This window comes from Merops nubicus, unplaced genomic scaffold, assembly GCF_000691845.1.
Source record: "Merops nubicus isolate BGI_N331 unplaced genomic scaffold, ASM69184v1 scaffold10121, whole genome shotgun sequence".
Taxonomy (NCBI): Eukaryota; Metazoa; Chordata; class Aves; order Coraciiformes; family Meropidae; genus Merops; species Merops nubicus.
Window position 1 is genome coordinate 47,065 of NW_008589000.1, and position 12,789 is coordinate 59,853.

General features: G+C 37.8%; 1 protein-coding gene across 1 annotated transcript in view; it reads left to right on the forward strand.

Annotated features, from left to right (window-relative positions):
* The window catches only part of LOC103781718 (protein AHNAK2-like), a gene marked incomplete at its 3' end in the record, with an annotated part of 31,750 nt that extends 18,973 nt beyond the window's left edge, over positions 1–12,777 (forward strand). The window contains exons 2-7 of the mRNA XM_008949440.1: positions 6,750–6,826; positions 7,632–7,721; positions 8,481–8,537; positions 9,132–9,273; positions 10,046–10,227; positions 11,026–12,777. Of these exons, the coding sequence (XP_008947688.1) occupies positions 9,138–9,273; positions 10,046–10,227; positions 11,026–12,777 (2,070 nt within the window). The remainder of the gene's footprint in view (positions 1–6,749; positions 6,827–7,631; positions 7,722–8,480; positions 8,538–9,131; positions 9,274–10,045; positions 10,228–11,025) is intronic.
* Positions 12,778–12,789: the final 12 nt, after the last annotated feature.

Below are 12,789 nucleotides of genomic sequence, written 5' to 3' on the forward strand. Positions count from 1 at the left end.
TATGGTATTAGAGCAGATGCTCTTTGCCATGTAGCCTCCAGACAGGAGTTCTGGACAACGAATGTGCCATGGTTTGTTTCTTAGACCTTGCAGTAGGTCCTTGAAGCATTAATTACAGTATTGCTTTCAGTCCTCTCTGATGTAGCGTCGGGTCAGAACTTCCATTTGTAACTCGAGCTGAGGAAAAAAAACTCAGGGGGAAACAAAGAGAAATAGTGAAATAATTCAGTCCACTGCAGATAGTGAGTAACTGTTTTTGTGCTTGTGTATATCATTTGCACAACATTTTTAGTGCAGGGATAGGCAAATTCTGTCTTGTCAAGCCTATTGATGCAGTTAGCAGAACACAAAGATCTGCTTGTGGCTTCAGAGATCTTTAGCACAGCTGATTTTGGAAGGTGGTGAAAATAAGTGGGTTTTAAGTGCCAAAAAATTAATGTTCATATCCATAAAATGGTAGCTGAGATGGAAAAGGTGGTCCTTTTGCTGTCATTGTCACTCTGTGAAGGCTTAAAAACAACAACAACAACAACAACAACAACAAAACCCACACAACTGATTTAGGTCAACTTTCAGTCATGGGAGCTTTAAGAAGACGAAACCAAGAGTGCAATAGCTCATATGCTTGATGACACTGCCTAGCTGAAGTGACATTTTAATTAGATGGTTGATCTATTTTTATTCATCAGTCTTCTGGGATATCCTCGGAAACCCAAGGTACATTAACTAACTCATCAAAATAATAGAGACAGTAGATTAGGATGGGTATAAAAAAGCAGCAGACATGGAAACAGGAGCGCTGAGGTTGCTAAAGAAGTAAAATGTTTGAATTGCTGCCTTTTTACCCATATCCATGAGATGAAAAATTTCTTTTAGTAATCTAAAGTCAGGTGAACTCACCTGTCTGAAAAAGGGCTCTTGAGAGGCCAAACTGAATTCCAAGCATGTGCATAGTGTTCCTGTTTTCAAGTGCTTGCCTGAACTGGGACCCACGATTTTAAATATTTTAACCATTCTAACTATTTCCTATTTCAAATATAAGAAGTGAATCAGAAGGGGTTGTGGGGCTTCACAGCAGCTCTGCTCAGGCGACTGTGAGAGCTCTGAGGGAAGAAAAGGAATCCCAGTAATTGCGATACCTGCAAGAGAGGAAGAACAAGTTGGGGGGAGGGGAGGGAATCAGGCAGTTTGAGAAAGGGATTAGTTTAAAAATAGGAGCAATTCCATAGCAATGTATTAGCAGTGACAAGCCATGCATGCATGAGAAGTAACAGACCCATGACAGGGTGGCTGAGGGCACAGGGAGAGGCAGGTTGGCAGGTACAAGGACTGATGATTGTGGCAAGAAGCATCTGATGCAGGAGCTAGCTGAAGCTGTCCATAACAGCAGCAACACGCAACCTTGTTTACAACAAGACATAAGCACATGAGAGAACCCTGTGGAAACTGCTGACCTACACGTATGAATCCTTTTCTGGGTCAAATAACAATGACAATGGTATTAAAATGTTGTTGTTGTTTGTCCTGCACTTATTCACTCCTCCTCCTTATTAATAATACAAATCAGGTTAAGGTGCCCGGAGTGTGCTTTGCCCTGGCAGAAAAGACCTGATCTAAAGATGTCCCAGTCTTGGCCACGTGTCAAGGCATGAGTCTTCGAACTAGCTGTGGACTCAAAACTATTAAATTCCACAGTATTGCACAAATGGGACGGTTTGTTCCTTAACGTAGCTAAGAAATGCTAACTAGCCAACACCAAAAGCCTAGTAAAGAAAAGGTGCAGGTTGTGACCTTTGTATATTAACAAATAATAATAAAAGAGTAAGCAAAGCATAAGAGTTTTCACCTGTGAACAGATGTTTATCACAGATCAGTTTTCTGTCTGTTAAGAGAAACTATTTGTTGAAGTGAAGTTAGATAATTTCTATCAGCCAGTACATGGCAAGAAGGAACTTCTTCTCCTGGTGAATATATTACTTAAGAATGAGCAACATTTAACCCGCATCTTTGTAAGAAATATGGCATTGCTACCATTGCTACTCTTGTCAGTTTTAACTGATATTCATTAAAATTCCAGGGAAAACAACACAACAACAGTATTTAGTTCTCCCCGGCAAAAAAAAAGCAGAAGAAAATTAAAGAAAATAGAACAAAACAAAACCACTTTTAGTAGGAAAAATAATGCTTAAGAAGTTGATGCAAGGAAAAATTATCCTATTAAAGATAAGAGCAGATTACTTAAATTCACAACATTCATATGCATACTTAATTATAGTATAAAATCTTTAAAAGTAGAAAGCTGAAATCTAAGAATTTCAGAAAAAGGGATGTAATTTGTGAGTAAGGAAGCTAGGATGATCAGCAAAGGACAGTATTGTTTCTTTTTTAAACATTTCTAATATTCTCATTTGCTGTTCTATTTTTTTTTAAAGTATGCAGATTATGGTTATTTTATATGCCAGTGTCTCAATTACAGCTAAGTTTCTCTTCAGTTTATATCATACATTAAAGCACAATTGACTTGAATTCAATGACACTGTCATACTTGGAAATTTATTATAATGTCTCAGATATGGTTTTGGAGACTGTTACTCACAAATGTGAACAGCAAAAAAATGGCCTTGTTTTATGTTTTTGTGGTTTTACCAACAATAATCCATCTGGGTTGCTAGATTAAAGATAAAATAATTTTTATAAATTACACTCAGTCATATGATATGAAAATGTTCCAGCCTATATAACTCCTACTTGCCTACTTTCAAAAAAATTCCCTTGTTTTGAAGTTAGTTCAGTAGCTATTGGAACTAGTCACTGAAATAAATTCCAACTTGTTTATGAAAACATTTTGAACAAAGCATTGATTGTCCGAGATTTATAAAAAAAAAGTTAAAATCTATAAACTGTTGACATCACTACTATTTGGGGCATGAGAATGACATGCATATAAATCATAATTTACTGGCACAGGCTTTTATACACAGAAAGGAGGCTTTGCTTAAATGGAATTCATCAACATGCTGTAATTCTCCTCTTTTATAGATTAGTTTTAAAATATTCTGAATCAGGAAAAAATCTGAAGCAAATAATTCTACAGTAGGAATCAGGGGCACCAGAAGAAGTCTTTAATGACATGGGTTAGCCATGATAAAGGGGCAGAGTAGGCAAGGTCTGGGGAAATCAGGGTGGGCAGAAAGGCCTCAGGGTGAAGCTTTGGGAGGGTAAGTCACTTGTGTCGCTGATGTCCCTTCATACAGTGTCAGCCACATCTCTGTTAGCTCTGAGGACAGTAATCTGTTGGTCCACTTTGTAGGAAAGAGTCTCACTATCACTGTTTAGAAGAGGTTACGGTTTACCAAAGGCTTTCACAGGAGCATTCTGTCCCTTCCTACCCATCATGAGGTGTCTGAAAGAGGCCTTTTGTGCTGATAGATTTTCCTCCTCACAGGAGGGGATTTTTCTGGTGACATTTTGGCAAACCTTGACCCACATCCCCCTCTAGCAAGGACAATGAGAGCTATTGCCTGCCAACACTTGGCCAACTGTGTGAAACCACCATTGTGCCTCACATGCCACTGCTTTGCTTGATCAATCGCTGGAGAAAAATAAGAAACTCCTCTCCTGATCCAGGCCCAGATGAGATGGCATCCAGGCCAGGTATATGTCTACATGCATGGTGAACAAGAATTGGCAGTACCATTTGTTGCTTTAAAATGGCATCCTGATTGGAAAGACTTGTTCAGGTCTCACTGAGAGAAGTGATTTTAATTCTCTTGGATTTTATGAGTATCCTGGTCTTAGAAAAAGGAGGATTTTGAACGTTTTTTCACCTAACCATTCTAAGAATCCTTAGTTTAAAAAATCTGGTTTTAAAAGTTTCACCTCTGTTAGAACCCCTAGGATAGCTTCAGTACCTTAAACTCAGAGGATATGCCCTACTGGATGCTGAAAAATCAACAGCACAAACTACACAGGATGCTTCAAGTCCTGAGAACAGACCATCTCATACTTCCATTGCTCCAGTTCTAGACAAGTAAGATTTACACAAGCGTAAAACAAGAGAAACAGCAGTGAACCAGCCCAAGAATTCTCTCAGATAATTCTTTCCTTTTTCTTTTCCAGTAGCAAAATTTTTTGGCAGGCACCAGGGATCAATACTGTAGTTGGTGTTAAAGTGCTACACTGGAGAGCAAATGCTCTAGCAATTTAAGGAAGATTCTGTTAAGTCATTCTACTGGACTGCAGGACTTGTGGGTGGAATTCTCCCAAGTGAAAAATATGGCAATGACACAAGCCTAAGTCCTTACTATTTCTTGGAATTTCAGTAACAACCATAAAGTTTGGTTTTGGCACCTGAATCTTCAGAAGCACTAAGCAAATTAATCAAGCCTCAGTCCCGCATCCTCATGTTATGCTTATTAAAATATATGTGGTAAAGAGCTGCATGAATGGATTCCAGAATTTTCAAGTAGAAATGCCTAAAATCAGGCTCATAAACCCACATCTAATTTTTTTAAAATGGTTACACTAATTTTCCAATTTTCTTGAGCTTCTGAAAACTGCAAATGCTAGAGCTTTTGATTAAAAAGAAAAAAAATTAAGCCAGTTTATGCTTATCTTTAATCTGAATTAGGGTCTGCATCAAGACTCTTGGCAGTGCTAGGTTAGCAGTTGGACTTGATGATCTTAAATGTCTTTTCCAACCAAAATGATTCTATGATTTTATGATTTTCTAGAACTGTCCCTCATAGGCATCAGGACTAGTCCTGTGAAGGCTAAAGGAGGCTCTGTCTGGCAGCCCTGATGTGTCCTGAGCTGGTCCTAGTTCTCTGGAGCTAAAATACCACAGGAGAGCTTTTTAAGATGATGTTCATATGGCTAATGAGGATGCCTTCTATCAAGTTTGGAAACGTGGCCACAGACTGACGTGGGATATTCCCACTGGAAGCACACTGTTTCCATTCATTAGCAAAGTGATCCATCACTGATCATTTGGCATAATTTTTCAAACTCCTGCCTATACTAAATAATTTCTTCATCAGAAAAGTCAAGTCAAAAATAAATGTAGGCAATCAGAAGACTGTGAAGAAAGGCTAGCAAAATTACAGCCATTTTAACAAGAGCTTGGCAACTTGTGCAAGTTCGAGTGACTGCATACGTGTCTAAGCTGTGCCAGCTTGTCTGTACACACAGCATGTAATACCCACATCCAGAAATACTGTGTTCCAACCCAAAGATTCTTTCTTTAGTGTAGACAATGAATGAATCGCACAGTTCTGCTTGTGGTTGTCTTCTCTGGTGTTCATGCATATTTTTAAGCCGGAGGACCTATTTAGGAGAGCCAAAACTATGTATACTAATGGCAGTTGCAGAACTGGGTGTGAAAGATGTATCTAGGCAGCCTGGTGTCTTGAAGAAAATGGAGCATGGAGGCAGGAACAAGACATAATTATCAGGAGAAGGACCTGTACATGTATCAGAATAGCCTGTGCATCAGGCAACTTGTAATTCAGCCACACTGTCCTCTACTGGCTAACCCTGGATCTCTGAAAGAAATTACGTACTCATGCTGTTTTCATTCTGTGGTTCCCATTTTAAGGCATTTCAACAGAATCATACTTTCAAAGAGCCCATCTCCTTAATCTCATCTCTTTCTGCCCTCAATACTTTTAAAACCCAAGAAAGTAGAGTCTTTATGACTATCAAAGCATCATAATGTTTACAGCTCTTAAGACCTCTCTCAGAAGTGAAGAAGGATTTTAAGATGGGGAATTTCAATCAATGTAATTTGTTGCAAATTAATGAACTTCTAATTACAGAATCTGGTTTTTTGTTTTTTTGTTTTTGTTTTTTTTTTAAGATAAAACCACTTAAGGAAAACACCTCAGATCCCTTCCATACACTTCTCTCATCTTTCTGGTCTTCCATCTCTTCCCTGTGCATTACTCTCAGTCCCTTTGGGGAGGTGAGGACAGGTGCAGGAGGTGGGGGTCAGTAGGTGGTGGCCAGGTTTTTTCTCCACTCCTTGCTTCATGCTCAGTTGCCCCAGGGTGGGTTCCTTCACCAGCTGCCAACCCATCAGAGTCAAGCCTCATCCTCTCTGACCTTGCACAGGAAGCTTTTCTTCCTCTGGGACCTGCTTGAGATCTTATTTTGCTCTAGCATTTCTACTGCTCTGCCATCTCTCCTCTCTTCTCGTCCTCTGGTGTGGTCTCCTCAGCCTTTCTCCTTCTCCTCTAGTGGTATTGTCTCGTTTTCTCAGCATTTACCACTCTTTCTTAAGCATGTTTTCACAGAGGTGCCAGAAGGTCCTCCAACGGGTTCAGCGTTGCAGGTAGAGTGAGCTACAAGTGGCTGCATCTGGCACAGGGTGGTCTGTGACATCCTCCTACAAAGACCACCCCACAACCACACCGCTACTAAAATCTGGCCAATTCTGCCCAATACACACCTCAAGCCCTATTTGGTAATAAAAAAAAAATTTGGTCAACTTCTAATTCCACCTTTTCTCCAATGTGAGGATTTTTTTCCTTCACAAAAGCCTTTGCATTTCTGGATACAAATATTTCTGGTATCTTTGGACTGATCTGATGAGATCTGAGATAAAGAATCTAAATGAAAGCAGGCCTTTCTACAGCCAGTTGGTGCACATCCCCCAACAGTGCCACTCTGGAGCACGTCAGCTTGCAAGGTGACTGCTCTGTGCTCTGTGAGGCTCCTGCAGACACCAACAACCTCTATGGTGCTTTCAGGTTCTGGACGACAGCTGAGACCAGCCCAGCCTCCAGGAGATGCTGATGTGGATGCAGATGCAGAGGACGAAGATTCTGTGAGTTTTTTTTAGAGTTTTTTTGTTTTTTTTTTTTTTTTTCCTGGGATGGGGCTTTGGCAGTTTTTTTGTTAAAATTGAATCTTCAGATTATAGCTGGGTCTTGCTGGTGATTTTTCTCCACATTAAAAATGTTGTACTACTGCCTGGGATTCTCCTGGCAGCTCAAAAGTCAGAATGATGCTTCAGTATCAAATGATCTACTCTTTGCTATGATTCAACAGCCTAGGTTTAATTCCAAGACTTGGCAAACTATTACATGGCTGTTGCGACTACAGTAACTTTTCATTAAAGCTTTAGTCAGTTTAGGTTCCCTGTCATTTGACTCCAGAAGGATGCATGCCAAGTGCTTGTCAGCAGAAATTCCTGCTGGGACTCTTCCATGGTTTGTTTGGTTATAGAGGGCAAGAGCGTTTGAAGCTGCAGGATGCAAAGGTTAGGTGTGCAAATAAAGCAGGGGAGGGAATTTTTACTGCCTTTTTCAATCATGACTAGTTGATCTGTCAGTATTTTCAGCCTGTTCAGCCCATAGATGCATGCAGTACATAAGGAAAACCAGATTCAACATACCATTGTTTTTATCTCTCAGGAGTCTGTCCCTTGTGTTTTTGAGTATCACCCTTAAATGAGAACTGAATTTGTTCTTGACTGAAGGAAACAGTTACTGGTTATTCTACATCCACCATTACTAATGAAAGATTTATACATATAGGAAGACAAAGCCCAAGTAGAAAAACTCTCATAAAAGATGAGTAAGTTTTTAATGGAGGATGTTTCTTTCCCATCACTCATTTCTTTTCCACAGGTTAATGAAGTGGCAGTAGAAGACATCCGTCCAAGGCCACAAGGATCCTCTCCAGTTTATGAATATTCTGTAGAAGAAGAATATTTAAAGGCAAGACACTGAGTTTTCATGCAGGCATGACTTTACCAAGTTGATTCAAGAGTCTTTAGCTGCTACTACTAGCCAAGACACATAAGTTATGTAATGGGATGTTGTTGCAGACATATTGTCTTCCTGTCCCCACTAAAATCTGGGCTATATTCATTGCTGGGTTTAAATTGTACTGAAATTGTTGTTGGCCATGTTCTTGCTTCTTGGTAAAAACTGCATTTGACTTCATTCCTTAAAGGACCTGTGTGTCAAGAAATCACAATGGTTTTCCTATTAGAATATTTAACTGGCTTGAATCTAGTATGTATTTTAAAATTACCTGTACCTCTTGGTTATTCAAAGTTAAAGATTTAATTAGTACAGCATGTTAAGCCAAGTAGGCAACAGTTTGAAATTCATGCTAAAGTGGAATAAATGAAAAAAATGTATGTTCACAAAGATGAAAGCGCAAGAAATGTGCTACCTGAGTAACACATAGAAAAGCTCCCAATGTCTTAATGCAATTAGTCTCTGGTGTTCGTTTCATGCAAATTATGGTACAATGCAGGGAGGCCTTGGCATCTGATTTACTGCTGGGAATAATATAGTTAAATCATTCATGTTGTACATAGCACTTGTAGATACAAATGTTGCTCTGTTGCCATTAAAGTCAGCCTCAATTCTTAGTCTAAACCAGGGATTTTAACTGATGTTAGATTTCTGTTGTACTTTACAACAGCGTGATTTCTGAACACTAAAGGTTTGCAAATTATTTTTCAGCTTCAAGAAGAAAACAAGAAGTTTTCTGCAGACAAATCAAAACAGAGTCCTCCACAGGTTAGTCTAAAAGCACTCCCTAGTAGTAGGCATGTAGCTTCCAAATAGTCAAGTCTAGCACACAGTTGTGGATGGGTGGACAGAGGGGAGGAGAAATGGGCAAAGAATCACTTTAGGCTTGTCTTGACCAGGAACTTAACAAATTGCCTAGATGTGGCACAAGCATGAACACTTACTTATCCTGATTGGGATCATTCCATAATTCTTTTTTAGCATTCTTTAGCCTTCTCTAGTTTAAGTACAGTACAACATTAACTCTTATACTGACTTTTCTGGCCCATTGACTCTAATTACAGAGCTTAACATCTTCACAGAAAATACAGTCTTTCTGCCCTAGAAGATTCCATATATTTCATGTTTTAAAATTACAGTTTTCCCTGTGGCCCTGGACCAGCATAACCCTAACACGTGCTTAATTCTAATTTAGAACAGAATCAAGCCCCCACTGAACAAGGACATTCTCTGTTTTAGATGGTCTTTCTTAAGCTATTGAAAATCTACCTGAGGAGACTCAATTTTTTATTGTAGAATAATGGAGAAGACTTTGATACAAATGAATAAAAATTATAAATTTGTGCCTTTTTCTATATCTAGGAAACAATGGAAGTGACCCTGAAAACAGAAGTGGAAGCTGGTGCTAGTGGCTTTAGCGTGATGGGTGGAGGAAATGAAGGAATATTTATTAAAAAAGTAATTAAGGAATCTCCTGCTTCAAAAATATTTAGTCTGAAAGAAGGTACAGTCTGATTTTTCAGTTTGTGGGGCTTTGTTTAATATAACTTAAAATAGCTGGGTATGTAGCTGTGTGTGCATATAGATACCTACCTGATGTGCCATCTCTTTAGGTAATAGAAGTAGCAGATCACAAACCAACTAATATTATGTGTGATCTTAACCTGTCCATGTTAATATTTAAGACCTGTTGCTTAAATGTGATTAGGATTTTGTATACCATTAAAGAAATATCGAATTTTCACTGAAACAGTGAAAAAGTTATATAGAAAGTAGAATATATGCAACTAAAATGGAAAATAAAAACTACCAAAACAACCAACTCGTAACATTCATGAAGAACCTGCCTTTGATTCTTTCACAAAAATAGTATGCCACAAAAAAAATCCCAATAAACAATGACTGAAACAAGAACAAAAGGCCAACGTCTAAATATTGAAAAAAGTAAGAAAAAAGTTTATTACTGTCGGGATGGTTGGACACTGCAACAGATTTTCTACACAGGTTGTAGAGTCACCATCCTTGGAAATATTCAAAACCTGACTGCATATAGACCTGAATAAATAACTAACCCTTCCTTGAGCAGGACAGTTGAACTAGATGATCTCCAGAGATCCTTTCCAACCTTAACTATTACATGAGTCTGTTATGTGAACATAATTTTGTGTTGTATATAAATAGGATATGGTTTTTTTTTTTGTGAGCATTAATTCAAACAAATCTGAAAAGCTGCAAGAAAACAGAAACTAATTAAAATTGTCTTATGCCACTTGCAGGTGATCAGCTTCTAAGTGCTACAATATTTTTCGATAATATCAAATATGAAGATGCACTTAAGATTCTCCAATATTCCGAGCCATACAGAGTCCAGTTCAGCCTCAAAAGAAAAATTGCTGGGAAAGAAGAGTCAGAACATATTCACTCTACAGCCCAGTACAAAAAGGAAAGAATAACCCAGGTAGGTATTTGATTAGTTTACGAAGTTTGGATAACACGGTAGTAATGTGCTATGTGGAAAACAGATCATAAAATACACACTTGTGTCTTCTTAAGATTTAGGCATGTGTTTAAATTTACTAACATGAATATTCATGAGAATAAAAAAGTCCCATACAATATTTGCAGCTTTTTAAATCTCCTGAGCAAGACTATACACTTTGGATAAAACCACAATGTTGTCTGAGGGTAGAAAAACATTCTCTAGTGAGTCTTTTTTTTTTTGTTAAGTGTCCACTGAGAACAGGCTCAGATAAGCTCTGTAATATTTCTATTCTAAATTTTCCAAAATGTAAAGCATCAGTAAATATTTTTCTCAAAAGCTCATCAATGAAATTTTCTCCTTAAAATATGTGTTTAGTCACTATATCTATGGATATCGCCACAGACATTATCTGCTCATAGGTTTCCATCACATTTAAAATTATTTTTATCTTGATATGTGTATATAAAAACATTATATATATATATTTGCACAGACACATACAGAGCAAGATACATATTGAAACCTCTGTTTACTGCAGTGTTTTTCAAGGAACTTGAACCTTCAGAAATCCACACATTACAGTTGTATAGTCCATTTGTTTTATGTAATTTCTGCCTGTATTATATACACCTTTTTCAGGAATTTTTTAAATATAGCAACTAGATACTGTGAATAAAAAGCATGTTTTTCTACATATTATATAGTATGTGTTTTATTTTGTATTGCATCTGTATTTAGTTTCTATAATCTTCTGACTGCTAGTTCTTCTTTCAGGAAAAAGAACTCAGTGAGATCATTCCTGAAGAAACACTGCATGTTTCAGGAAAAAACATTTCAGAAGAAGACAGAGAAACGTTAATTGTAAGCCAAAGGGTAGGAAGGAGCAAGAGACCTAAAAAAGACAGATTATCATGGCCAAAATTCCAGTCAATTAAAAATAAAAAGATCCTCGGGCACAGAAGATCTCATAGTACATCAGATGCATATGAACCTGCTTTACAGGATATTTCCCCTACAAGCACAGACACAGAATCTCAATTTCAACAAGAAGTACATATCAAAGAAAAAAAAGGAAGCCAAAAGAAACTGAAGTTCCCTAGCATTGGATTCAAAATGCACAGATCCAAACCAGAACCACAAGACAAGCAAAAAAAAGAAATAAAGACTACACTGTTATCTGAAAGAGAAAAAATACATAAAGAAGATACCAGCCTGGAAAATCCTGAAATCCTAACTGTTGAATATACCACATCTCCTGCTTATGAAATTAAAACAGGAGAGGTGCAAGAAGCTTTAACAAAAGACTTAAAAGATATGAAAAATGGCATTCCATCTCACGAAAAAAAATGCCCTGAAGTTGAAATAAGAATTAAAAAAGAAAAAGACACAGAATCAACATCAAAATTTGCTGTACGTGGAATACCTGCTGTAACAACACAGATATCAAAGCCCAGTTTAGAACCACCTGATCTGAAAAAAAGTCCCACTGAACAAATACCACAAACCTCCTCAAAATCCCGAAAAAAGAAACAGAAAGGAACAGCAGAGAAAACAGAAGGAGAAAGTGGAATTAACATAGATGTGACAGGACACACAGCACAAGGATCTATACAAGTAAAAGGTCTAGAGATAGGCACTGCTAAAGCAGAATTACACACAACATCTGACACAATGGAAACAGAAGAAAAACAAGCAAAAGACACACAAATACTTAAAATTCAGAAACCAAAATTTGAAATTGCAATGTCTGAAAGAAAAGAGTCAGAGACAGAAAACACCAAACCAAGAAGTGATGTTCCACATTCAGCACCAGAAAAAAAGAGTGATACAAGTTCAGAGGACAGCAAGAATTTGGATGTGACACCTCACATGCCTGATGCAGTAGCTGAAGTATCTACTTGGAAAATACAAATGCCATCATTCAAAATGGCCAAAACACATAAAGCAGAAATGAAATTATCAAGTGAAGAAAGACCAGCTGACTTGGTAGATTCTGTAAAAGAGGCAGAGATAGAAGAAGATGGCAAACCCCCAAGTGATAAAACCGTGCAGATGCATACTAGTGTGAAAACAGGAGAGAAAGATATAGAGGGAAAAGAAAACAAATTCAGGCTAAAAAAGTTCAAATTACCTACATTTACCTGGACAACAACAAAGGATGAAACAGAGCCAACAGAAGGTCAGGGAAAAGACAGGGAAGGAAAAGGCCCATCACTAGGAACGACAACAAAACCAGAGATGAGTGTATCAGTAAAAGAAGTGCAGGTTCCAGCTGCTCAAAGAGAAATAGAGATACCCAAAGAAAAAATAAATGACGATATAAAATTAAAGACAGAAATGCAGCCACAAGATATAAAAATGTTAGAGCTAACAACTTCCTCAACACCGGGTGACTTCAAAGAGAAGACAGGAGAAATACAAATAAAAATACCTGATATTAACATTAAAAACAGTGAATTCAATATATCATCGAACACAACTGAAGAACTTCCTCAGCAAAAACAACTGAATATCAAGGCTCCCAAGGTGGACATCAGC